The sequence below is a fragment of the Mastacembelus armatus genome, chromosome 5, assembly GCF_900324485.2.
Source record: "Mastacembelus armatus chromosome 5, fMasArm1.2, whole genome shotgun sequence".
Classification (NCBI taxonomy): Eukaryota; Metazoa; Chordata; class Actinopteri; order Synbranchiformes; family Mastacembelidae; genus Mastacembelus; species Mastacembelus armatus.
The window spans coordinates 16,639,537-16,666,929 of NC_046637.1; the positions used below are offsets into that span (position 1 = coordinate 16,639,537).

A 27,393-nucleotide genomic window follows, 5' to 3' on the forward strand; every position below is an offset into this window, starting at 1 on the left:
TCTGTGGTGTGAAAATTACCTTGTCAACGTACTAGTAGGTGTAGTTGACAAAACCTTTATGACAGTGACTAACAAAAAAAAAAAACAATTACAAACACAAAATATACAAAATAACACCATTTGCTTGCAGTATAAGCGGCGTGAGTTTAGGCTTTTTAGGCTAGGAGAGGTGCAAAGTCGTGTCATTCAGAAAAAAGACAATATAAGCAAAACATACTCTTGCAATTTCTTTTAATTTCTTTATCAATTACATTGTTTTTCTTATTGTTTGGTGTCAAAATCAAAGTAAAAATTTGAGTAATTGCACAACCTTACTGTCCTCTGTGGATTAGCATTTTTTTCTGTGATGTATTGTTCTCATAATAAATAAGGGAGCTCTTCTTTCATTGTATTTCACTTCAGTATTTTATTAAGCATAAAACATAACTTGTTCTTCTTATACTATTATTATACTGTTATACTTATCTGTTAACTGTTTTGTCATTGTAAAATACTTGAATTAGATGTTGTATGTTGATATCACATGAAATGATCTGCATTGCTAAAAGAAAGTGTGCAAACAAATGCTACATCCATATATGTGATTCAGAAACCATGAGCTTTAGTCCACGGTAATCACAGCCTCTGCTCTTCTTTGATTTTCCACTAGTTTTGGCAACCTACAGTAGCTACAGGGAGCTGCTCACCATTAGCCACAAGAGAGTATGTGAATTTGGTCACAGATGTCACGTCATTAGGCTGGGCTGGGGGCATGTTGAAACATAAAAGTATTCCCACAAGAGTGGCTGGACATTGTTGTGGAAAGAAATTCTATTGTGTCAGTAACAGATTAGAAGTAGTCAAATGTAAGTGGACATGGGGTCTTGGGCACCTCCTTGGGAGGTCATAACTAATGTGATTGTATAATAACACTATTAGGAGTTCTCATCCATATTGGCTCAATATGTATTTGCTTTCAGATCACAATTATAATGCCATCATAATATTAATGTGTATATCTATAGGTGTTTTTGGGACCAAATGGTGAAGTGGAGGAGTACTCTGTTGTCTCCATTCAGGAGAATGCAGCCATCAGCTTAGACCTTGTTCTAGACCAGAAAGAGGAACATCTCTTCGTTATGACGCATAACATGGTATATGTACACACACACTGATGCAACACACTTATTTTATGTTTTTCTTTCTAGACATCCTGCATTGTAGTAATGACCGAAAAGAGAAATCATTTAAACTCTTATTTCTGTCCCAATTCTCCTTTTTCCACTACAGTGGGATTATTCTAATGACCCTATTTTCATTTTGCATTGTTCCACTGAGGAAAATGGGCCACCTTCTTTCTAATCAGATTTTAGAAGCTTATGGTGGATGGTTTGCCCAACTTACCATGATTGTGTTGTCCTGTTTCTAGCTGCAGAAGAGACCAGTGGCTGAATGCCAGCAGCACACAGACTGCCACTCCTGCCTCCTTGCTCATGACCCCTATTGTGGGTGGTGTGTCCTGGAGGGAAGGTGAGATAAACACCAGCAGTTACAATGATTAATTATGAGTCCATGACTCAATTCATTTGTTGCTGTTTTTATTTATTTATTTTATTTTATTTTTTTTTAGTCTTGCATCAATCTTAGGTGTAATATTTATTTAGAGTTACTGTGGATTAAATGAAGAATTTCAAATTGTCACTTTTAGCTCAGCATAAGCATAAGCATTTTGTCATTTTTTAAAACATTGCTCATCCCTCTCTTGTTTAAAACATGTAGAGTATAATGACTTGGAGACAAAGGTATTATGTAGGCTGAACACTAGTGTCCAGCAAATTACAAGTTTTATTGCAGGAAAAATCAAGTCAATTTAAAAGCCACAGTGACCAAAAATACTGGATAATAATTAATTTAGAAAACAGGCAGAGCAATTTCTGAAGCTATTGGTCAGCGCAACTAAGAAGTGAAAGTATTAAAATGAATAAGGGTGCTAAAATTGCTTATTTATTGCTTATGCATTATAATAATGTTTTTGTTAATATTCCAGTTTTACCTTTTCAATAAAATTGCAAAGGAACACTCTTGTTAGTTTTTAAAGTGTTGCCAAGTCATGTTCAGAACTGACTGAGTTTGATCTGGTGGAACTATGTTTCTTTCTGATGAAAGAAATCTACCTCTCGAGCCTGCCCATGTCGCCTCCCAGTCCTCTCTGCTCTGCCTCACCACCTGGCCTTTCATCTTCCTCTTAGTAGGATCTTTCCCTCCTCTCTGCCCTAGTTTACACCTTTTTTCATTTTCTTCCAGATTTTCTGGCTTCATCACAGTCTTCTTTTAATATTTTTTTCTTGTTTTAAACTTGTTTTCCCAAGTCACTTTGTTTTAACAATCCGAGACGGAAGGTATGGGCAGTATATATTGAAGGGCGTTTTCATGGTTTAATTTGAAAGTAATCACTAGATAGTGAGTGATTTACCACTGTATTATATGTGCTATAAAAGTGCAGCCTTGCTGTCATCCCTGCAGGTGTGTGTTGCAGTCAGAGTGTGCTCGTGGGAACCATGCAGGTCAGTGGCTATGGAGCTTCGACATGGAGCAGCAGTGTCTCATTGTCCAGGACCTTAACCCCTCCAATGTCAGCAGGGATGAGAGGAGGATGGTAAATCCAAATTAGTCACATTAACTTCAGGAGCAGAGGAGTAAAACAAAACACATCACAGAAAAAAAAACCATTACACATCCATACAACAATCTGAGGGAGAATGTGTATCTTTATTTACAGATTTTAGAAAAATATCTTTTTGGGTTTATGTTGAATACTAATGAACATAAAATTCACAATACATGTACATGTCCCATACATACCAATCCCTTATCAACTGTGCTGGAAGATTTACTGTAAGCTGGGTGCAGCGTGCGTGCGTGTGTTACTTGTGAGGGAATCAAAATATGATAGTGATCAGAGCAGAGTCTTGGTGTGGGTGAAAAGCACAGTATCAGTCATCTGTGTGGAAGATGGAGCCTGTGGGTAGCAGCAGACACACAAATATATACACAATAAAAACACTATTATGACGAGAAAGGATGATTAAAAAAGGAGATAATCATTAAGGAAGTCTAAATAAACTGAAGGTTTGACTTAGTCCATTTGGGATTAAACATGTTTTCTTGGGGTTATTAATACAATATATGTAGCTAAACTGGTTAAATGTTCGGCAGATTTTTTTGTGAATATACTTAGTACATGATTTCATGGATGACAGTGCTTGTGGTTAGACGGTCAGTTATTTATTTTCATTTTCTATACTGTATAGTGTATTCAGACCACCTTCACTTTTTTCATTTATGTTATGTTGCAGCGTGATAGTACAATTACTTAAAATCATTTTTTCTCATTAATCTACACCACCGCCAAAAGTGCTTCAACTAAGTATTGAGTAAAGGGTCTGAATACTTATATAAATGTGATATTTCATTTTATTCTTTTTAATAAATTTACAGGTACAGGTACACTGTAGGTTAATGAGAAATAAAGAAAGAATTAAAACAATTGTAGTATCGGGCTGCAACATAACAAAATTGAAAAAAGTGACGGGGGTCTGAATACTTTCTGAATGCACTTTAGATGTATTATTACTAGATTCATACAAAAAGACCTCAAATAAGATTGTACTAACAGAGTAAAGTCACAAAAACATGGGTTCAATGCCATGTCTGTATTGGTAAAAAATTGATATTAGCAAGTACAAGAGGCATCACACTGGGGAAAACTTTAGACAGAGTTTATGGTTTTGTTATATTTGCTAATAGCCTAATAGCCACTTTAGAGCTGACATGATCACTTGATTGATCTATTACTTGATTTTGAAAATTGATTTAGTCACTTGTGACGCAAAAATGCCAAATATTTCTGGCTCCAGCTCCTTGGTTGTGGGAAGTGTTGCTGTTTTTTTTTTTTTTTTAAATCTTATACAGTAATTAATTATACTCACTTGGAGTACTAGGTAGAGAGCAGTTTGATGGCATCACCTTGGACTTCAGGAAATCATGGACAATTCTTACATTTTTTTGGGCCAGTTAATTGAAAAACAACTGGCTGATTAATTGATGAGGAAAATAGTTGTTAGTTCCAGCCCTGATACTGAAGCATTTAACAGAAGATGACATCATCTCTACAGGAGCTCAGTAGACAGCAACCAGATGTGCTGCCATTTTATGTGTGACAGTCACACATATGACATGCCTTTGCCTGTACACATGAATAGCATCATAATAATGACCTCCATCCATTTGTCATCTTCTGCTTATCCTGGAACATCCAGGATCATGGACAGCTGGAGTCAATCCCAGCTAACATTGGGTGAGGTGTGAGGTAGACCCTGAACGGATCCCCAGTTTATCACAGGGCTGACCCATAAGGACAGACACTCATACCTATGGAAAATTTAGTCATCAATTAACCTAACCCCATACTAATGCCTATAATAATAACCTACTATAGCTTTTACATATACACTACACTGGCATCTAATATTTTATATCTTAACAATTCAATAAAAATGGCATTTTTAATGTTTTATGCTTTTCTTCATTATTTCATCTAAAGTTATTTTTGATTTTCTTCTAAAAGAAATGTGTAAGGCAAATGGTCATACAGGGAACAACAGAGATTTTGGAATACCATAATTAAGAAGCACCTGACTTACTTGACAAAACAAGCAAAGTTTAGTCTCCAGCCCTCACCGTGAATAGGTTGTTAGCATGGGCTGCACTGGAATAACCACCATTACTGGGCAGGCAAGCCAGACAACCACTTACAGAAAATCCAAGTAAGAGCATCATTGCAGAGCTCATACTGTCTGAACGACTGTACAATTTGGTGTCACACTGAGATGCATTTAGTGCTTAAAAATGTATTTTAATTCTTTACAGGCATAGATCCCATATTGGATTTTAGAGTCCACATTTATGGTAGCTCTGTCTGAAGTCATCAGTGATCAGTAACTTGAAAGCATGTTGTTTTGTCTTTCCTCAGGTGTCTCTGTCAGTCCCATGTCTTCCAGTGTTAGGAAAGGCTGAGTCCTACTCCTGCTTCTTCCAGGACAGCTACAGTCCTGCCACTGTCACCGAAAGTGGGGTTAGATGCCATTCGCCTGACACCAGCAGAGTACCCATGGTACCTCATGGACAGGGTGAGTGTGGTGGAACAAAGCTGATAAAGCTTGAATTTAATTTATGAATTTCTGGTTTGTCTTTGTGACTGCTGGATTTATCAACCTCCTGTAATGAGATCAAGCTTTATGCATGTGTGTTTCTCTATGCATGTGTTGTTTACTCATGGCCAGACATACCTTACACATGTATCTAGCTCAATTCCCATGTCCATGAATCTAGGCTAACCCACTCTATTTTTCTAAGCCAGTTGCCACTGCAGGGAGTAGGGAGTAAAGTGTACAGATCTCCATAAATCCATTTCATTTAGAGATTCTATGCTTTGATATGTGCTTTAGATTTCTTGGTTGGTTGATTGTTTAGCAAGCTGAGAACAGCCTGTTTGTTATGGTAAGTCAGTGGCAATGATAAATTGAAGATTAAAGAGGCTTGTAAATAATAATTGAAGCCTTTACAGAGGTCACTCTCACCTAAACATTCACATGAATTGTGTGTGTCTCTCTCTCACACACAGACATTCATACATGCTGGCTCCCATGCCTGCATTCCTGAAACTTGCTGCTTGTTGTAGTTCTCAGGCAGTATCAGCCCAGGGGTTTACTGAGCTATGAACATACAGGCTGTATTTAAGGATCTAGCTGTGGCTTACCTTAATTGAGAGTGTTATGCCAGCACACATATAATAAAAGATGGAGCTTGAAGGCATGTAAGATGAACTCTTCCTTTAAAGTTCAACATCTGATTCTCTCCTGACTGTGTTTCATCAAAGCTTCTGTTGTGGATTGAAGAGATACAAAAACATATATCATTTTAATTTTGGGTTGTGTGCAGGTTGAAAATGGAGTTCTGACTGGGTCTCCTGCCTGTAGCTGTGCACAGTGCTTAGTTTTCCTTTATAATGAAGGATTATTGCTAACACTTCAAGTGCATTCATTTCAGTGTGAACTGTCTGATCCTCTGTCTGCTTGACCTGTTTTTTGAGCTGTCAGAGTTTGTTGTAGTGATGCCACACAAGTCTCTCACTCACTGAGTACATTGTTATGGTAAACGATAGAAATGATGGCTAAAAATTACCAAAATAAGACCCAGATTTTAATATCCCAGAATTATCATGTACCACTGTGCCTCATGCAGCTTTAAAGCAGCAAATTTTTTATTTTTTATTTTTTTACCAAGTTGAACACATGTTAGGTAGGAGGAAAGTCTCAGAGCCTTGAGCCTACTTTGTTTACGTCTGCACTCTCTGGACTGACGATAGAGACTGCACACGGATTTTATTAGACCTCTGTGTTTTGGCTGTCTGGGCCAAATCTTCTCCCACAGTTCCTCAGTGTCCTTTGAAAATCATCAAATTCATCCCAGGCTTTGTTAATCAGAGATGATAATCCTGGCCAAATATTTTCTGAGCCCTGCCCACACATATCTGAGGTGGAACATGATGTTAACCTGTACAGTTTTCAGCTGTTTCTCAGGCTGTCTTGCTCTCTGTTTTCTTCTCCTCAGACTTTGTCACAGTCACCTTGTCTCTTCGTTTTGGCGACGTCACTGTCACAGCGAGGGATTTCACCTTTTATGACTGTATGGCTGTTAAGCAGCTGTCTGGCAGCATGCCGTGAGTTACTGCTGATGATATATCAGTTCTGCTCTTCTTGTCTCTTCTCAACCTGATCTTCTCATTTTTCATAGTACATCTGACAATGGATTTGCTTTGATCAGGATTCAAGAGGTGAACACTGGGCCTTAGCCAGGAACATTTTGTCTAAATCACTTTTTTCTGCTGATAATGTTTCAATTGGATTCACCAAACTTTCTTAACTTCATTACAAGCTTGCAAGTTGTTCATCTCAGCTTGATGAATGCTGCCTGTTTCATCATCTGCATAATAAAAATCCTTTATATTGCCATATATGGCTACCTGTCCAGCTGCATTTCTGAGCGGGTTTCAATCCTCAGCACTCCTCATCCCAGTGAAGAAAAACCTCCTAGATCTTATGTTTCTGTGGGCCATTTTGTTTTCTGACTACATTCATCTTACATTTACTAGTGGCTAAACAGACTAAACAGCTGCCTTTTCAGCAATATTGAATGAATGTTTCAAATAACAGAAAGTGAAGAGAAATAAAAAATAAATATATCAATACAATTTAAAAAAACTAATATAATATTAAAATTATATGAAAACATAGCCCACATAAGAGTTTCACAAAAATCACTAAAACTGTATCAGTTTCTCTAAGTCTGTTGATGTATCTGTACTGCTCTTCTCTTCCTACCAATCTGATAAGAAACCTAGGCACAATTCATACAGCACACTGACCATTTTTACCTTTGGGGCAAATTGGCAGCAGTGTAATTACTTTGTGTGGTACAAGCTACAGTAGCTGCATCTCTCCTTGTCTTTACCATCCTTTTCTGTTCTCCTGTTTTCTCATTTCTAGGTAATATGCCCACACTACCTCTGTTAGACCTCTCCACTTTTTCTCCTTACAGCTTTTAACCCTCGCTCATTGTTACTTACCCCTTATTGCAAGTCCTTTTGCACAGGTGGTTATTTTTATGTCTCTAACCTATACCTTGCTTCCCCCTGCAGTTGCCGTGGTTGTGTTTTGAGCCAGTGGGGCTGCAACTGGTGCATTCACCAGCACTCATGCACCCACAAGCCCACCTGTGAGAAGGGGGTGATCATCTACAACCAGCACGTAAGTCACAGCAAAACATCCAGCAGCTGATGAAATGTCAGCAGCAGGAAAGCAGCACCCACTGAGGTGTAAAACACAAAGATCTATACACTTGAATCATTTAGTTTCACACATTATCTGAAGTATTTGTGTAAACTTGTGCCATTCATGTGTTCACGTTCGTTAGGAAATGTGTCAATAGGTTTATCATACATGAGTCAAAGGTACACTGACTGCAAAGTTGAGAAGATTTTTCCTAAAGGTACCCTGTGGGGAGTTGTTGCAAATAGCCACAGTTATATTTGAATGTAGGAGATTTGAAACACATTGTAATGGATGAGGCATCTACTGATCAGATAGATCAATAGATTCAGATTTAAAGTTGTAATCCACTTGTGGTTACTGCTGGTAACAGTAAGTGCAGTTTTGCACTACACATCCCAGAATAATTCCTGGGGAAACAAACACTCCTTAATGCAGCTACAAATTGCAACTGCAAATTGCTTTATTTTGTTTACAGTACAGCATAACAAACTCACATTACTTTAATAAAGACATCAGATAGTAACCCTTTTCTTTATCATGACGTGCACATCCGTGATGTAATTTCATGCTGCACATTGCTTGTAGTTTTATTACACAGCAGCAAGACTATAAAGCTGTGTAGCTTGCTGAAGAATTGAAAGTGTACAGTGTGTTGCCTGTGGATGGTCATGACTTTTCTGATACTCCCTGCCATACTTGTTTAAAACTGAAAATTTATTTCTCTCGGAAAACTTGCCAAACTGCACCATGTGCAGTTGTTGTACACACATCTTAACTAAACTACTGGATTACTTTGATGATAAATGACCTGTTTCTTTTGACTGCTTCACAATTGGCAGTTGGATGGTTTTAATGTAAAGCAGGCTGTGAGAGAGTGAAAATAAAACTGTAACATGAATGATATAAAATTACACATGGTTGTGCTGCATGTCTGCATTGTTTTCTTTAAGTTGCCAAGATGTTAATGAGGCAGAGAGAATGTAAGACGAGTAAAACATTGTCTTCAGAACCCAGAAATCTTTTTTTATTCAGCTGCTGCAAAACACAGCCACTCATTTAAGATATACAGATACCAAAGAAAAATATATGCTTCAATTACTTGTCCAGTGATGATATTTTAAAAATGTTAGCCTGAATCCAAAATTATGAACTTATGAGTACTAGAGAGGAGTACCTTTAATTCATGAGAACTTCATAAGTAGTTAAACAGACAAACACATATCTTCAGTAATGCTCCCGTTTCCCTTACCTGCCAGTAAGTGTACGTTATTTGTAACGAAACCATTGCTGTGCCATATGTCATGAACAACAATAACACAATAGCATTGGGTAACGTTTTAACATCACATTTAAGTTCAGTTATTGGTTATCTCCATTTTCCTTTGTCATTAGTTTTTTTTTTTTTTTTTGTCTCACCCCCTCCTCATGTCCCCCCCCCCACTCATCTGCCCTAGTTTAAACTCCCCACCTCAGCTCCTCCCACAACCAAACCTGTTCAAGTCATCACAACACCCAGAACAACAGCTGCCCCGGTAACTACCACCATGACTCTGACAACCCCCACAACTCCTCCCACAACAACAGCTATTGCCACAACTACTGCAGCCTCTTTCACTGTAGCAACAACTCATGAGCCAACCACCACTCCTGTGGTAACTACACCACCCACAGCCACTAGCAGCCCTGAGCTGACTGCCCCGCACACCACTATGCCTCAACATGCTAACACCCCACCACGCACCACAGGAGCACCGACTGCACCTCCATCCCCAGAGGCCACCACCAGGAAGGAAGAAGAGCTCAAAGCGGGAGAACTGGACATTGTCAGCCAAAGTGACACAGAAGGGGTTGCAGTTACACCTAGTGTTGTCACAGCAGCTATAGAGTTGGTGTCTGTTACTGTGGCTGATGTTCTAAGTGGAGGTCTGGAGCCTGTGATGCCTCTGATGATCCCAGACTCCTCTCCCCAGGAGGTGGTGACAGAGTCGTTCCTGAGCAACACTGATGAAGCTGAGACAGCCCTGAGCCTGTCTGAGCTTCCCACTCTGGCTTCATCTGGCTTGCCCCTGCCCACACCTTTCCCCAAACCATCTGTTTCTGAGCCCTCCCTCTACCTGGAGCTGACCCAGATACCCATCTCAATGCCCACACAAGACACTCTGATTGGGACAGGAAGCCCAGACACCCACCCTGAGGTGCTACTCTGGCCAAAGGAAGATGTGGACGTTCATGCTGAGGGTGCTGTCCAGTCAGAAAATGACACAGCTACATTTTCAGCCGCCACTGTACTATCAGGTGATGGTGAGGTTGAGCCCCCATCCTACCCCCATCTGCTGGATACTGACTCAGAGCTGGACTACCAGTATGATCCAGCTGATGCCTTCCTCCCGGTGAGTTCAGCCGCCTCCCTCTGCCTCCTTCTTGTTCTGCTATTTCTTCCCCTCAAAGCTTCAGCAACCTCCCAGCGTACCCAGCTCCTGACTGGACTCTATGCACATTCTATAGGAACCAACTGTAACTGGCTTCCCGGTTTGCTCATGCTTCCCTGCTCCTCCTGTACTGTCTGAAACCATGTTTCTTTGGTTGTTTTTCATTGCCCAAAAACAAACACCTGCTTCAGTGTGAGCTGAAATAGTTGGTTTGTTGTGTAGATGGATAGCAATTAAAACACAAGTTAATAAAATGTGTAAAGGAGAATGTTAAAATTAAAAAGGTCTCACTAAAAAGACAAAACTAATGCCGTATGACTGGACATTTTTTCTATAGTTTGTGAATTACACAGTTGGCTTTACACAAATCCTCATAGTGGCTTTCATGTAAGCAGCAAAGTGTTAGTTTAACCTGCAGCGTCAGTCCCACCCTTACTGAATCATAAGACAATGTGTATGTGAGCATGCAAGGAAGAGAGGACTTGTGTGTTTATGTTATATGTGTATTAAACGACAGGGGGATGAGGGTTCCTATGTCAGCTGGGGTTCCTCTGCTTGTCCCTGTGTGGAAAAGGTCCACGGTTCGTCACTGCTCCCTGTCAGAGTGGAGAAGAAGATCACATTATCGGCCCGGAACCTGCATCTGTATGAGGTAAACATGTACACACACTGAGCCTCAGCACATGTCAAGAATGATTCAGTTTGTCTGGCCAGTTACCTCCTCATCAAACACAAGTCTTTTGTGTGTTCAGGACACAGAGCTGGACTATCAGTGTGTGTTAGTCATTGAGGGGCAGACTGTGGTGGTGGATGCCTATGTGGAGACTGATGACATGAATCCTTCATACTTTGACATAACCTGCCAACTACACCAGGTCTGATAATGTGCAGACATTTGATGTCATCTGATGTGTTATGTTGTGACTGAATAACATATAACAGTCGAGTGTACCTCTGAAAATAAAACCATTTCTGTTTGTTCAGTACACATATTCAGCTCCAGTGGCAGAATACAATGCCATGGTTTATGTGAAGAGGAGGGACACCTTTCATGTGGACAGCTCTGCTGATCTTTATGGTAGGGTCAAAGTTTTTTTAAGAATCAGATTTGATTGCACTATATTAGAGGATTACTGTATTACATTATCTTTTTAATGCAATGCTTCAAGGACAACTCTTACAACAATTTGAGAAAACCCAAGCCAGCACATTAAACACTGGCTCTTCTTTATGTGCTGTGCCTTCAGTGACGCTGTACAACTGTTCCGTGGGCCGATCTGACTGCAGCCGCTGCCATACAGCTGACCAGAAGTATGCTTGTGTGTGGTGTGGCAGTGCTCAGGCCAGCTGCTTGTATTCAGACTCCTGCAGTGAACCCGTACAGCAGACATGCCCTGCCCCTGTCATCAGCTCTGTGAGTGCTAGCCTTTGACTCTATTAACTCTTTATTTTGGGACTATCTGGGATACAACATTTGAGATGCTTATAGTCTTGATTCATATTTTAGGTCAAAAATTGTTCTTTACTATCAATTATCCAAAGCCTGTAATAAAAAATAAAAGATTAATAGAAACAGATACAGAAAATTATCCCTAATGCTTCTTTTCAACTGAGGTATTTTTCCCTTAGATTGAGCCGCTGTCTGGTCTGTTGGAGGGAGGGACCTTGGTGACCATCTCAGGCTCCAACCTCGGACAGAAAGCTGAAGACATACTTCACTCTGTATCAGTAGCTGGGGTGGCCTGCATAGTCATCCCCAGCCTCTATGAGGTCTCCTCTAGGTACACACATCACCTGTTGTGTTTGAAACTTGACAGAGTTGGATTTCACAAAAGTGACTCTAAATTATTAAGGCATTGCATAAATTGTCGTGGAAATCAGTGAATGGGAATGCGAAAAGGAAAATGTTTCATTTGTTGTATAGCTACATTTAACATTTACAGTACTCAGTGTCGGGGTACATTTTTTTAAAACCATCTCAAGTGTGATGTCTATCTCCCAGGATTGTGTGCAGGACCAAAGCCAGTGGAGGAGAGAGGACGGGCTGCGTCTCTGTGAAAGTGAGCGGAGGAGAGCTTGGTCTGTCCAGCCAGACATTCAGCTACCAGGTACATCAGATTTAATTTATTTACACTTCAATAGATTAGGTGTTGTTGGCTTGTTTGTGATAATTGGGTCATTGCAACAGCAAATAATGATAGCATAAGACAAAAACATGAAACAAACCAACACAAATCATCAAAATATGTAATAGTTACAAGTAAGAAAACCTGAACCTGTGACTTCATCGTATAATAACCATCAGCATGGAGCTAGGCATGCAGCTCACTATTATTTTAGTTCTAGTTATTTTCTGTTCTTTTTTTTTTTTAGTAACAGTTTTGTCTACAAAATGTCAGAAAATAATGAAAAATGTCCATCACAGTTTCCCACAACCCAGGGCATGAGGTTTTCAGAATGCTTCTTTTGTTTATCCAAAACCTATTCTCATATTTAAGAACATTTCATTTGATACTTGACTATATAAACAAGATTCTTAGGGTATGTTTGATAATGAATTTTCTCTTAATTGGATTTTTAAGGCTGATGCCAATTTCAGTAGTTGAATGTTTTCAATGTTTCAGTCAGACATTGGCCAAAGAGGGTAAGCATTATTTCTGACTCAGCTTAACATTCTCTGAGACAGTACTAATTTGCAAGGGTTGAATATATTTACAATGACGCCATTTAAGCAGAGTAAGTATAATGTTACCCATAAACAGCTCATTAGCTATCTTCCAGGGACAAGCTGTACCCTAGCTAGCTTCAAGGCTAAGATATTTAGGGACAGATAGAAAAAAAGCGTATGTGTTTTATAATGTCTGTCAGTGTTACACCAACAGGAGAGAAAATGAGGCCATTGCTCATTTGCAGTTGCAAGAAAAAATAACAGCACTATTTTTGTGATGTTCACCAAAGTCACAATATTTCAAAGCTGATAACACATCCATTAAACATACAAAACGATGGATGAGAAAGCAGTCGCAACACTAGGCTGATTTCATTAAATATCAACTGGAGCCTTGTGAAAAAGAAATCCCACAAGGCCTAAAGTAAAAACTTGTTGAGGGTTACAGGGCAATCTCAGACTTTAGAAATTCATCAGAATACAGTTAGACATATTGACTGTGAATAGAGCTAATTCTGTACAGTGGCTACTCTCTATAGTAGTGAACACCCAGCCAGAATCCCTCCAAAAGCACAACACAGAATCATAAGTGAGGTAATAAAATAACCCTAGAATAACAAAGACTTGAAGGGTTCAGTGGAGCTGGTGAACCTCTCTGTTCATCGGTCAACCATGCACCAAACATTGGACAGGCAGGGGGTCCATGGCCAAACACCACAGGGGAAGCCACTGCTCTCCTAAAAAATATTGCAGCATGCTAGAAGTCTGCCAAAGAGCACCTTTGACACTCCTCAACACTATTGAGAAAAAGTCTTGTGGGCAGATGAAACAAAGGTAGTAGTGTTTGGAAAGAACACACAGCACTACCTGTGGTGTAAAAAGAGAACTATGTACCACCATGAAAACAGCATCCCAACTGTGAAGAGGTGGAGGGAGCCTCATCTTTTGGGGCTGCTTTGCTACCTGTGGACCTGGACCACTGGCCATCATCGAGGGGACAATAAATTCCCATGTTTACCAAAATATCCTGCCAGATGATGTCAGGGAGCTGTCCATCAGGTGAAGCTCAGAAGAAGCAAGCTGATGTGGCAGGGCAATGACACTAAACATAAAAGTACATCTACTAAAGAATGACTACACAAATCATATTAGGTTATACAAAATGAGGAATCGGGGGTGCTGGTAATGGTCTATTCAAAATCAGGTGTTTTATTACAAGCACAAATCAGCCCCTTACCATGAGGACATATATCCACAAATGCCAGCTGGGTTCCAGGGATTCATTTGTTGCCAGCAGTAGAAGCACAGTGCTCTCTGGTGGACAAGATATGCAATAGTGTCACTAGTAATAAAGCTCCAATTTTTGGTTTTCCATAACTTTGATCTTGTTACATATTAGGCTGAATAAATTCTAAAACCTGTTTCTCTGCAATTAGCTTCGGCCTTCAGGCTAAAATCAGCCTGCTCTTGTAAAAAGTCATTGGTAATAGAAAGTACAAACAGCTGTCGTTTCAACTCAGAGTTTCTCTGTATATGTGTCTAGTTGATTGTGTTCTGACCTTCTTTTCTCCTTCTTCCATCTTCTTTATCTTCTCAGGACCCATTTGTGATGGGGGTGTCACCTGAAAGGGGGCCCATAGCTGGAGGAACTATCCTGATGATCACTGGCCGAAACCTGCAGACGGGCCGACCCTCTGACCTCACCATTAGTGTGGGAGGAGTGCCCTGTACCATGTAAGACACACCGATACATTTTATTCATTGTATGTTCAAAGCCAGACTTAATATAGATGCTGATATCAAACAAATTCTCTCTGTCTGATCTCTCCAGACCAGAAAACTGTTTTCCTCACGTTATTAATTCATTTGTCTCTCTTGTTTGCCTCCTGCTCAGTGTGTCAGAAGTGCAGAGCTCCAGTGTTCAGTGTGTGACAGGCAGCAGTAATAAGACAGGGGATCACCGGGTCACCCTGCATTATGGCAGCAGCCAGCGTTACCTTCGTACTTCACCCTACCAGTACACCCACAACCCTAACATAACCCACGCCACACCAGCCAAAAGCTTCCTGGAGTAAGTATGAATCTAAAATCTGGACTTTCACCTGTTCCTCACTTAGTAAGTTGATAGTTGACAAATATTGCTGTGAGTTTTCACATGAGTTTTTCTGTTTAGTGGTGGTCGACTGATCTATGTGTCAGGCCACAATTTGGACGTGGTGCAGGAGCCCCGGATGGTGGTGACGGTCTCTCCGTTTGAGTCAGTCCACCAGGGCAAAAGGAGGAAGCGGAGGAGGAATGCAGAGCAGAGGGAGCACAGTGAGAGGACACTGGGAAGGCCAGTCAGGATGATTCCCAACCCTGTCTGTCCTGGAGACCCACATTGCACTGTCAAACAGGTCTGAGTGTTTATGTTGGACAGAATAACATCTTCCAAATTATCACTCCCTTTTCTAAACATAGTTTCTGTACCCTCCCTGTCTCATCAGTTTGTGGAACGCTGTGAGGTGAACTCTTCCTCTCTGATCCTGTGTCGCTCTCCGATGGTGGACTCCTCTGTCTGGACATCAAAGGTCGCAGTGGAGTTTCTGCTGGACAATCTGCACTTTGACTTCGACAGTTTGAACCCCCAGACCTTCAGCTATGAGCCCAACCCCATCCTGCGCCGCCTGAACCAGCAAGACCCAGTGAAGGCCTACCGCTACAACCCTGGCAGCTTCATCCAGCTGGAGGTCAGAGGAGAAGCACTGATAGACCGGCAGTTCTGAAATCTTAGTTCTGCTAAATAAAAACCATACATAAGTGTATATATTTATGGCTGTCACAGGTGATTCTATAGGGCAATGCAGTTTTTTTTTATCATAGAACAGACTCAGCAAAAAACTGCATTGCTTGGTCTGTTATAGTAGATCAAATATAAGCTGGAATGACTTTCATTTCCATGTGTTCTCAGGGAGAAAACCTGGATCTGGCCATCACCAAAGATGAGGTGGTTGTGTTAATTGGGGAAGGTGTGTGTGCTGTCAAAACTCTGACCAGAAACCATTTGTACTGTGAGCCACCACCTCAGCAGCCTGCACCAGGGTCCAATGGCAAGAAACGAGAGGGCACTGACAATCTTCCTGAGTTCACAGTGAGTTCACCAGCTCTTTATTTCAAGCCACAGAAAAGTCTGCGTAAGGGAGTGGACAATGTGCTCACCAAGTGCTCAGACTGTGAGCACCTGGTGGGAAATGCGCTGCTGCTGGAAGCGTCTTACTGTGTGTGTACAGACTGCGTGTGGTATGTGTGTGTTTTAGGTTCAAATGGGCAACCTGAACTTTTCTCTCGGTAAAGTTCAGTATGACAACCTCAGCATGTCCACCTTTCCCTTGGAGGCTCAGGTTGGAGTTGGAGTCGGGGCATCTATAGTGGCCCTTATCGTTCTCATCATCGTGCTCATCTACAGGTCAGTGGGCACCTGTAAGTTTGTGTGTGTATGTGCTTACAGTGTAGTTAAGTATAGAAAAAGAAAAACCACACATCTGATCAATTCGTAGTTATGTTAAGAGATACCATATGGTATTTCTGACTACTAGTAGCACTATGGATTTATGTTTTAATGATACTGTGAAATAATTAGGTATTCATAAACATCAGTATTTACTGAGTAGGGCTATATTGTGATTTAAGCCACCCTCAAACTTGCATCTTATTAGCTATTTGTGCAATTTACCATGTTAACATAGTTGCACATTTGAATAAACATATCACTGAATAAATAAACTCTATTGTACTGATATCTGACCTAGTAACAGTTCTGTCACATCTGTCAACATGGCACAAGTCTGAACTGAACATAATCACATTCCCAGAAACACCGCACTGACAAAGGATAAAAATTGCAGAGTTAATATGCATCTTTTTCTGTCCTGACTCTGGCACACTGACAATCATTATTTAGAATTTTTAATCATAAGAAAATCATTTTAGCAAAATCCGTCAGTGACCAGTGAGAGAACTCAAGGCATTCTTCTTTTTTTACTGTTCATTTCCAACTCATCATAGTTCTGTTCTTGCACAGCAGGTGCCACTTCTGTCACATGCCTCTTTCTGTAATGCTTCTGTCATATGTGAGTTAGGTTTTGTGGAACACTTATGCAACAGACTTGTGAAACAAGAAGCCACCACATGCAAGCAATGTTATGAAATAATAATGCTGCTTCAACCTCAGTGTGTAATGTCATGAAGCTGATCCTTGGTGGTTAGAGGTTTGTTGGGTCAAATTACTTCAGTCTGACCTTTTAATAATTCCACTGGATTTCTACTAATCTAGTATGAAAGTGGTATTACTTGTCCTCTCTAAGTCTCACCCTAGGTTTCACTCTGTTTGTGTCCGTTAGGAGAAAGAGTAAGCAGGCCCTGAGGGACTACAAAAAGGTCCAGATCCAACTGGAGAACTTGGAGACTAGTGTGAGAGACCGCTGCAAAAAAGAGTTCACAGGTAAGAGTGTGAGAGGAGCAAAACAAAAGAGAAAGCAGACTTTGAGAGGAAAGCCAGAGACAGAGGAACAAGAAAGTTTGTTTTAGTTGGAGGAGGCCAACAGATCCACTTTGTTTTTACACTGGCCTTATGAAATAACCCTATTACATCACCCCTCTAGATAAAATGTTCCTGATATCTACATGGCTGCTGCTGCTGAGGAGCTTAATCTTATTCCGCAAGCACTGTCCATTGTCAATATTTACCAGCTCATCCTGCCCAGTGTAGTTTCCAGCACAAACTGTGAATGTATTATCCAGCAGAAGCTCAAGACTTAAGTAGAGCATCACCTTATGACCTTTCACCCCTCTTCATTCACGCTGACACAGACCTGATGACAGAGATGATGGACATGTCCAGTGACCTGGTGGGATCAGGCATCCCTTTCCTTGACTACCGGATGTATGCTGAGCGCATTTTTTTCCCGGGACACAGAGAGTCTCCTCTGAGGCGAGACCTGGATGTCCAGGAATGCCGGCGGCAAACGGTGGAGCAGGGCCTGGTGCAGCTGTCCAACCTGCTCAACAGCAAACTCTTTCTCACCAAGGTAGTCTTTGTCATCTTCAGTGTTATGTGGAAGATGAAGCTTTGTCTTGAACAGAGAGTATAAATACTTCCCTCATCTCTTCCCCTTAGTTCATTCACACTCTGGAGAGCCAGAGGACCTTCTCTCCCAGAGACCGGGCCTATGTGGCTTCCCTCCTGACAGTGGCGCTGCATGGCAAACTGGAGTATTTTACTGACATTCTTAAAACTCTCCTGAATGACCTAGTGGAGCAATATGTGGCCAAGAACCCTAAACTGATGCTGCGACGGTAATATGAGAAAGGAGTGTAAGAGTGTGGTTGGTAGTTTCAGAGGTTTTAAAAATGTATTGTAGTGTTACAGCTCTGTCGTGTTTTTTTTTTTTTTTTTTTTTTTGCTGCAGAACAGAGACAGTGGTCGAGAAGCTGCTGACCAACTGGATGTCCATCTGCCTCTACACTTTCCTCAGGGTCAGTGCACATATAAGACAAGATTTTATATTTCTGCCATAAGTAAAACACTTCAATTAAAAAATGTTAGGCTCACCAAAGGTGACACAGTGGTTGTTGGTAAACTACAGTTTCATTCATTGTTTTTGTGAATGGGTTGCCATTGTGGGTCCTGGAATAAGGTTGGACATCTCTAGTGTGGGGTGGATACAATATGTATCTTGATCTGATACATTAAAGATACATATGCAGCAGTCACAGATGTGATATGATACTATTCAGACCACAATCACGATGTGGTCTGATACATAACATACATATATAATATAACATAATCTGATTCAACACAGAGCAGTTTATTGCGATGCAATGTGAGGGAATCTTGCAAAGAAATAATGCTATGCAACCCACTGAGTTTGATTGTTTACTAATCAAGTAAAATTTTAATTTTAATACAATTGGTCTATAAAAATTAAAGATGCTCAAGATTAACAAAAACAGTTAATTGCAATATCAAAACTATGTGCTTAACTCTTTAATAGCAGGATCTAACTCAAAAGTAAGCAGAAAGCAATTTCTATATACAGTATTGTTCAAAATAAAATCATTACAATGTGACTAACAAGAATAATCCAGGTTTTTAGTATATTTTTTATTGCTACATGGCAAACAAGTTACCAGTATGTGCAGTAGATTCTCAGAAAACAAACAAGACCCAGCATTCATGATATGCACGCTCTTAAGGCTGTGCAATTGGGCAATTAGTTGAAAGGGGTGTGTTCAAAAAAATAGCAGTGTCTGCCATTGACTGTACAAACTCAAAACTATTTTATACAAACGTTTTTGTTTCTAGAATTTAGCAATCCTGTGAATCACTAAACTAATATTTAGTTGTATGACCACAGTTTTTTATAACTGCTTCACATCTGTGTGACATGGAGTCAACCAACTTGTGGCACCGTTCAGCTGTTATTCCACTCCATGATTCTTTAACAACATTCCACAATTCATTTACATTTCTTGGTTTTGCTTCAGAAACAGCATTTTTGATATCACCCCACAAGTTCTCGATTGGATTGAGGTCCAGGGATTGGGCTGGCCACTCCATAACATTAATTTTGTTGGTTTTTAACCAAGACTTTGCTCGTTTACTAGTGTGTTTGGGGTCATTGTCTTGTTGAAATAACCATTTCAAGGGCATGTCCTCTTCAGCATAAGGCAACATGACCTCTTCAAGTATTTTGACATATGCAAACTGATCCATGATCCCTGGTATGTGATAAATAGGCCCAACACCATAGTAGGAGAAACATGCCCATATCATGATGCTTGCACCACCATGCTGCACTGTCTTCACTGTGTACTGTGGCTTGAATTCAGAGTTTGGGGGTCGTCTCACAAACTGTCTATGGCCCTTGGACCCAAAAAGAACAATTTTACTCTCATCAGTTCACAAAATGTTCCTCCATATATCTTTAGGCCATTTGATGTGTTCTTTGGCAAATTGTAACCTCTTCTGCACATGCCTTTTTTTTTAACAGAGGGATTTTGAGGGGGATTCTTGAAAATAGATTAGCTTCATACAGACGTCTTCTGTCACAGTACTTACAGGTAACTCCAGACTGTCTTTGATCATCCTGGAGCTGATCATTGGCTGAGCCTTTGCCATTCTGGTCATTCTTCAATCCATTTTGATGGTTGTCTTCCGTTTTCTTTCACGTCTCTCTGGTTTTGCCCTCCATTTTAAGGAATTGGAGATCATTTTAGCTGAACAGCCTATAATTTTTTGCACCTCTTTATAGGTTTTCCCCTCTCCAATCAACTTTTTAATCAAAGTATGCTGTTCTTCTGAACAATGTCTTGAACGACCCATTTTCCTCAGGCTTTCAAATGCATGTTCAACAAGTGCTGGCTTCATCCTTAAATAGGGGCCACCTGATTCACACTTGTTTTTTCACAAAATTGATGACCTCACTGATTGAATGCCACACTGCTATTTTTTTGAACACACTCCTTTCAACTAATTGCCCAATTGCACAGCCTTAAGAGCGTGCATATCATGAATGCTGGGTCTTGTTTGTTTTCTGAGAATCTACTGCACCTACTGGTAACTTGTTTGCCATGTAGCAATAAAAAATATACTAAAAACCTGGATTATTCTGTTTTCAGTCTGTGTGCCATATCTTTCCATTATAACTTAGCATAAAGCATAAATTATAGAAGAAATAGCAGATGAATGTACAAGTCAAATGTGAAAGTACTGACCTCCTTTTCACCAGAAATGTTTCCATGCAGAAGGAAAGGCAAATTGCAAATCTGTCTCAACAATTTTCAGTTACTACTTGAAGAACTGAAGAATTCCCTGACAGATTTGGAATTTGAGTGGAGTGTAAACTTTACAGGCTGTTTTGATTTAAAGGAGGGTCCTTGTCATTTGAGCTCTCCATTTCCTACTGCAGGGCGTTATGCCATTATGCCAGTAATAACTGACGTGTGTGTTTGTGCCTGCCCACACAGGACTCAGCAGGGGAGTCTCTCTACATGTTGTTCAGGGCCATTAAGCACCAAGTAGATAAAGGACCGGTGGACGCTGTGACTGGCAAGGCCAAGTACACCCTCAATGACAACCGATTGCTGCGAGAGGATGTGGAGTACAAGACCCTGGTGAGGAATATTCTGACTTTAGATGAAATCAGCATTTTGATGAAAGAAGTATATTTTTTCAGTACTTCATCTACCATTCTCGCACTTTTCTACCCATCCTGGTGCAGACGCTGAATGTGTTGGTGCAGGGTGGAGGGATGAATGAGACCCAGCCACTGCCGTCCAAAGTGCTGGACTGTGACACCATCACACAGGTGAAAGAGAAGCTGCTGGATCAAGTGTACAAGGGCACCTCTTTCTCCCACCGACCACATACCGACTCACTGGACCTGGGTGAGCAGCCATATACACAACAGAGTAGATTTTTATTTTGAAATTAAACCAATTCCAGCTTCCTTTGCTGAAAAAATACAGTAAAGGGAGAGAGGTTCTGAATGAGGACACTTGCCTTCAGAACTTTTGTTAAGCTGTTGCACCCCCTGCAGCAAAGCTAAAATAATTACAATCTTTAACCATATAAGTACACACACACACACACACACACTGATGGTCCAGCTACTGTCTCTTGTTCAGAGTGGAGGTCTGGTGTTGCTGGTCATCTCATCCTTTCAGACGAGGACCTGACATCGGTGGTTCAGGGCAGCTGGAAGCGCCTGAACACACTGCAGCACTACAAGGTCAGAAATCACACTTCATGAACATCCTTCCTCCTAACACAAAGTACAGTATGTCTTACTTGCTAAAAGAAAACAGATGGTTGGGGGTTATATAGCGCTAACTGTACATTTTCATCAGGTCCCAGACGGTGCAACAGTGGCACTGGTCCCTCGCCACACCAAACACATTCACCATGACAACCATGACTACGTAGCAGGAGAAAGTGAGTTAACATCAGAACAGAACTATGTAAAATTAAGTCAAAATCTATTTTTCAGCTTTGCCATCAAAGTGCCACCTAAAGTGCTTTTTGCTTCTACTAAACTCCTAACTAAATGTATGACCACCTTTCTGTGTGTGACTGCTGAACTTCTGTTGTCAAGAAATAAATAGTAAAACTACAAACTGACAGATATAAATACATCTATCTATAAGCTGTTTTTAGATCAGTGTTTGCATTTGATAGACTTATTCATAGAAAACATTAAAAATTCCCATAATTCTTTTTGCCAAATACAAGATGGCAATGAAATTTGCTGCTGAAGCAAAATGTCACTGGTCAGTAAATGATGCTGAGTAAAGCTTTAAAAATGTGGGCTTGTGCAGAAACACCTATGCTGGAGGATGCAGATGAAGGTGGAGTGAGGCTGTGGCACTTAGTGAAAGCCAGTGAAGAACCTGAGTTGCCCAAACACCGCAGAGGTAGCCTGAGGGAGCGAGAGAGGGCCAAAGCCATCCCTGAGATATACCTGACTCGCCTGCTGTCCATGAAGGTACACATGTACATATACACACACATACACATACACATATGTTACGCTGCCTTAAGCCTAGCATTAGGTCAGTTGTAACATATTGCAAAATGCTGATTATTCTAAACTTCTGTCCTTCCTCAGGGAACGTTGCAGAAGTTTGTAGACGACCTGTTTACTGTGATCCTCAGTACCAGCCGCCCTGTCCCACTGGCTGTCAAATACTTCTTTGATCTGCTGGATGCCCAGGCAGGACAACATGGTATCTCTGACCCCGAAACAATCCATATTTGGAAGACCAACAGGTATAAAATATGCAGACACAAATGCACACACATAAGATGTTGGTCACATGAGGAGTTAAGGAACAGAATGAAAATGTAAATATCTCCTCTGGGTCTTCAGTCTCCCCCTGCGTTTCTGGATCAACATTGTGAAGAACCCTCAGTTCATATTTGATGTCCAGGCGTCTGATCATGTGGACGCCGTACTGTCTGTCATCGCGCAGACCTTCATGGACTCCTGCACCATTGCTGAGCACAAACTGGGACGGGTGAGAATGGGTTTAGTAAAGGACTGTGGAGAAGCTTCTTGCATGTAATAGAGAAGGACTGAGTTAAAGGATTAAAGCTCTAAATGCTGTTTCAGCTGCTGGTGAATGGTTACAGTATTTTAAAGAATAAGTTACGAGTCAAGATTTAGCTTGATACATTCTAAAAAAGTCTGGTTACATTGGATTCTTTGTTTGAATTTAAACAGGACTCTCCCATCAACAAGCTACTGTATGCCAGAGACATTCCCCGCTACAAGCAGATGGTAGAAAGGTGGGTTCATATTTACTCATCACTGCTCTATAGACAACATGAGCTCTATTTTAAGCCCAAAATGTAATATAGTTTGGAACTCTTCTAGATTTTTAGTGAAAGCCATATAAAGATTTTTATATTATTTATACAATTAATTACTAATTATATAATAATTATTTAGCCTGATGGTTGAGCCATATAACTAAGTGCAACACCCTCAGTTTGACTCCCATGCAGAGGACTTTTGTTGCATGCCTTAGCCTTCTCTCCTCATATCTGTATTAACTAAATACACTCAAAAGCCCCAAAAGTAATCTTACAAGCAACTGTCATGTATATGAATTAATGATAAAGCTCATTACTTCAGGTACTACGCTGACATCAGGCAAACCATCTCAGCCAGTGACCAGGAGATGAACTCAGCTTTGGCTGAACTGTCCAGGGTGAGTGCAGCCACGCTGCAGAGCGCATACTATAAAGAACATCATACGCACACAGCATCTAACCTAAGTGGCTTGTGTTTCAGAACTACTCCGGAGAGCTGAATTACCTGGTTGCACTGCATGAGCTTTACAAGTACATCAATAAATACTACGACCAGGTAACCAGAATAAGCTCATCAGCAGATACTACAACCAGTGTTTATCATTTAATCTGACTCTACTGTAGATATTTAACAGTATATGATTAAAGTTGTTCAGGCTCCAGTTTTCCACTAGTTTTCAGTTAACATACAGTAAGGATTAATTCTGAAGTAACTTTGACATACAATATAGTAGTCTTTAAATGGTGGCTAATGAGTCTTTTTTTTTTTTTCTTCTTCTTTTTTCTTTTTTAGTCCTGCTTACAGGGATACTAAACTATAATGTTGTCATTTACATCTTCTCAACCTTTTCTCCTCTTTTCCTCTCTCTTCTTCTGTCCACCCATCTGTCATTTCATCAGATCATCACGGCACTGGAGGAGGACACCACGGCCCAGAAGATGCAGCTTGGCTACAGACTGCAGCAAATCGCTGCCGCTGTGGAGAATAAAGTCACTGATTTGTGACACCAGAAACACCCACAGGTGTTACATTAGACAGTGTGGGCTGGGAGACAAATGAAGAAACTGCAACCTGCTGAAAAGCAGGAGGGCAGCAGTTGGCCAAATGAGAAGACATACTCTACTGTTTGAGTTGGAAGGGTGGTAGTGATTTTTCGGGAAAAAACGAAATCAGCATTAAGTGTCAGGAGATCGAAATTGGCATTGAGGTTCACATCGCAGAAGCTTTTTTTTTTTTTTTGGTGTTTGCTAATGTTGCATCAGTTATGCATCATCATTGAGCTCTCTGTGGAAACAAACAGGGACATGTAAAAGACACTATTCAGGTTTGGGACTGGCTGAGACTGTTTGTGAAGAGACATTTAGAGAGAGGACAGAATCTGTTAGCTATTTTAAAAAAACAAGATGAACTTGTGCTGGACTTCAGGCTTTGACACAGCAGCTCTCATGTAAGAAACCAGCAGTGGAACAGTCAGCTGATATGATTAGAAGACTGATGAAATCAGGGGTCTGTGCCATCATTTTCCCTCTGGAGTGAATTTGATGTGAAGAGGTACCTCCTACACCTTGTGTGCTTGTTGCTGCTGTACAGTCAGAACTTATTTGTGTGTGTGTGTGTGTGCGTGTGTGTGTGCGTGCGCGCACGTATGTGTGTGCATGCAAGTGCAAGTTCGTGTGCGCACAGTTATCCATATGACCTTGGTTGTTTGTCTGCATCATGTGTTGTTTCTACAACTGCTCATGATAATTTGGATATTGCATTATTTTGAAAATAGAGTGAACTGAGCTTCAAGATAACTTTTTACATGATTCAGAATCAAACCATGGTCACAACTTTGTACCACTCTCTACCTAGCTTACTGTGCAGCATCACTTTCTCTATTTTTCTGTCAGGTAGTTGAAACTGTAGTTGACAGAAACACTACTGTGTCCCTTTCAGCCAGTTACAGCGACCAGTATAGCAGCACAGCTCGTATACAATAGTACACCGACTGGACATCTCCTTTATGCAGTATACACACACACAGAATTCAGACAGTTTTAGATCATTATTTTCTTTCCTTGGTGTGAGATTGGACATCAGACATCCAGTCAGTGGAGCATTTTATGATGCTCATAGCCCAACTGAGTGACAGTTTAGTCCATTTTTCTTTCTAGCTTTTATACTTATTCATGTGTGTGTATAGAGTACAAGTCACTGGAAAGATGTTAGAAGAAAAGCAAACATATTGCTGAAGTTGAATCCTATGTGTGCTGCAGTGTTTTATTGTGTATTATTGTGTTTTGTACATTTTTAACATTCCTTTTAGGTGAACAGTGTATTAAATCATGGGTCACCTCATTCCACAGGCAATGGTACTTGTTGACACTTTGTGGTGTGAATATCATGGTTGGTACAATGTTCTTACATTGAACACGAGGTAGCATTGCTTCATGTGTTGAAGGTCTGTGTGGCATTTTGTTTTGTCAAATTGTAGCAGTCTGTGTTGATTTTACTAGTGATGATTCAGTGTGTACAGCTGATCGTGTCATACTGCCCTGATTTTGATTGGAACACAGTGACTTCATACAAAAAGTCACATTTGCTAATGTTCTTCTATTTCACTGATGGAGGCTGTGTCTGACATCACTCCCACATTCACTCCTCTTTATATAATGTGCTCTCACTAGTTTTCTTAGTAGCAAACAGTAAATTCAGATTTCTGACGCTCACTAATCCCATTGTTTAAAGGCTTATGGTTATGCAGCCACTCAAAGGTCTTTTTTCTTATTTGGAAAACAGAGAGCATTGCATTGTGGGATTGATAGCAGAAAGTAGTGTCCATGCCATGTCATGCTGATATGTTGTAGAAAATTTGAGGAAATTATTAGCACAAATAGCTCAGCATCCAAACACTTAAATCCAATGGCAGACAGTAACTGTAAATCAGTATATAGTAAACAAGGAGTGATTTCAGACACAATCAAAGATGACATGCCTTCCTAGGGGTGGTTTGTCAGTGCTGTTTCCTCTTTAACCAGTGCTTCCTATGGACCCTCCTTTGGGTAGGGGCTTAATTTAAGGTTCATTTACAGGTTGTAGACAGGCATTGCAGAGATTAACTGTTGGATGAATGCAAGAGAAAACCCATGTCAGCCAGGAAACAGACTTTGACAAAGCACATGTACCAATGTTACCATAGATTCAATATAAAAAATAAGTTTATATTATTTTGCAGAGTATATACCTAAAAAAAAATCTCCATAGCGTTTAATATCGACTTAATAGGAACAGCAGAGCAAGATTTAAATTACATGATATTTATAAGGAGACAAGAGTGGTTATGTGACCAAATTCACTGCCAGTTTTGGAACTCAAGCCTGTCTGTACTTAAAAGGAACTGCTAGAGACAGTTTAACCTGAGTTATGACAGCAGCTCATCAGTGTGACAGTGAAAAGGATTATATTTTCATTCCTGTTCTATGAATGAGAGGTTTGTTCTCTAATACACTGTCGTTTAAGATGGACAGCAAAGGCTCATGATGATACTGACCCAGTCTGAGAAAACTAACTGTTAGGCTCTGACAATTTGGCAATGTAGAGCAGGCTCTGCAAGGAGCAGTTATCAGGATTATTTCGTCTGTTAAAATTGTTGTACATATTGTAGTGACTATCTGTAGTGATTTAACATGTTTAATAAGAAAAGGTGGAAATTTCAACATAAGTTGACGTAATAAAGTATTCTTAAACTTGTGTGTTGTTAATATGGATTCCCTCAAAACGCTGATGCTTAGGAAGTGACAGCTGTGGCCCCAACTGTTAGAAACAATAGGATGACCCTGATGATGTAGGGCTGTTGGCCTGTGCTAGACTATCTGGTGCCACAGATGTTACTGAATAGGTCTACTGGGCACAGGCACAGGGACCCAAGGGCATCCAGGGGCCCCACAGACCACGAAATTGTATAGTAGCATATAACCCTTCTGTCATACAGTCAAGTAAATGAATAAGGGAGAGATTACTGATGTTTCAAAGAAATACTGAAAACAAATATGAATAATAGGGTCATGTAATTGGAAATAATTAGG

General features: G+C 40.4%; 1 protein-coding gene across 2 annotated transcripts in view; it reads left to right on the top strand.

The window, feature by feature from the left end:
• plxnb1b (plexin b1b) overlaps positions 1 to 27,058 on the top strand; it is a 112,255-nt gene extending 85,197 nt beyond the window's left edge. For both annotated transcript variants that reach the window (XM_026306651.1, XM_026306652.1), the window contains 34 exons: positions 1,005 to 1,133; positions 1,409 to 1,509; positions 2,503 to 2,635; positions 5,012 to 5,168; positions 6,652 to 6,760; positions 7,739 to 7,847; positions 9,326 to 10,261; positions 10,818 to 10,952; positions 11,053 to 11,175; positions 11,285 to 11,378; positions 11,548 to 11,714; positions 11,930 to 12,081; positions 12,303 to 12,408; positions 14,566 to 14,702; positions 14,863 to 15,039; positions 15,142 to 15,364; positions 15,455 to 15,697; positions 15,919 to 16,098; positions 16,265 to 16,413; positions 17,348 to 17,448; positions 17,817 to 18,034; positions 18,124 to 18,302; positions 18,416 to 18,482; positions 20,979 to 21,125; positions 21,233 to 21,398; positions 21,639 to 21,742; positions 21,861 to 21,945; positions 22,329 to 22,495; positions 22,619 to 22,779; positions 22,880 to 23,027; positions 23,234 to 23,298; positions 23,648 to 23,723; positions 23,807 to 23,881; positions 24,226 to 27,058. In XM_026306651.1, the coding sequence (XP_026162436.1) occupies positions 1,005 to 1,133; positions 1,409 to 1,509; positions 2,503 to 2,635; positions 5,012 to 5,168; positions 6,652 to 6,760; positions 7,739 to 7,847; positions 9,326 to 10,261; positions 10,818 to 10,952; positions 11,053 to 11,175; positions 11,285 to 11,378; positions 11,548 to 11,714; positions 11,930 to 12,081; positions 12,303 to 12,408; positions 14,566 to 14,702; positions 14,863 to 15,039; positions 15,142 to 15,364; positions 15,455 to 15,697; positions 15,919 to 16,098; positions 16,265 to 16,413; positions 17,348 to 17,448; positions 17,817 to 18,034; positions 18,124 to 18,302; positions 18,416 to 18,482; positions 20,979 to 21,125; positions 21,233 to 21,398; positions 21,639 to 21,742; positions 21,861 to 21,945; positions 22,329 to 22,495; positions 22,619 to 22,779; positions 22,880 to 23,027; positions 23,234 to 23,298; positions 23,648 to 23,723; positions 23,807 to 23,881; positions 24,226 to 24,330 (5,424 nt within the window). In that variant the 3' untranslated portion in view covers positions 24,331 to 27,058. The remainder of the gene's footprint in view (positions 1 to 1,004; positions 1,134 to 1,408; positions 1,510 to 2,502; positions 2,636 to 5,011; positions 5,169 to 6,651; positions 6,761 to 7,738; positions 7,848 to 9,325; positions 10,262 to 10,817; positions 10,953 to 11,052; positions 11,176 to 11,284; positions 11,379 to 11,547; positions 11,715 to 11,929; positions 12,082 to 12,302; positions 12,409 to 14,565; positions 14,703 to 14,862; positions 15,040 to 15,141; positions 15,365 to 15,454; positions 15,698 to 15,918; positions 16,099 to 16,264; positions 16,414 to 17,347; positions 17,449 to 17,816; positions 18,035 to 18,123; positions 18,303 to 18,415; positions 18,483 to 20,978; positions 21,126 to 21,232; positions 21,399 to 21,638; positions 21,743 to 21,860; positions 21,946 to 22,328; positions 22,496 to 22,618; positions 22,780 to 22,879; positions 23,028 to 23,233; positions 23,299 to 23,647; positions 23,724 to 23,806; positions 23,882 to 24,225) is intronic.
• Positions 27,059 to 27,393: the final 335 nt, after the last annotated feature.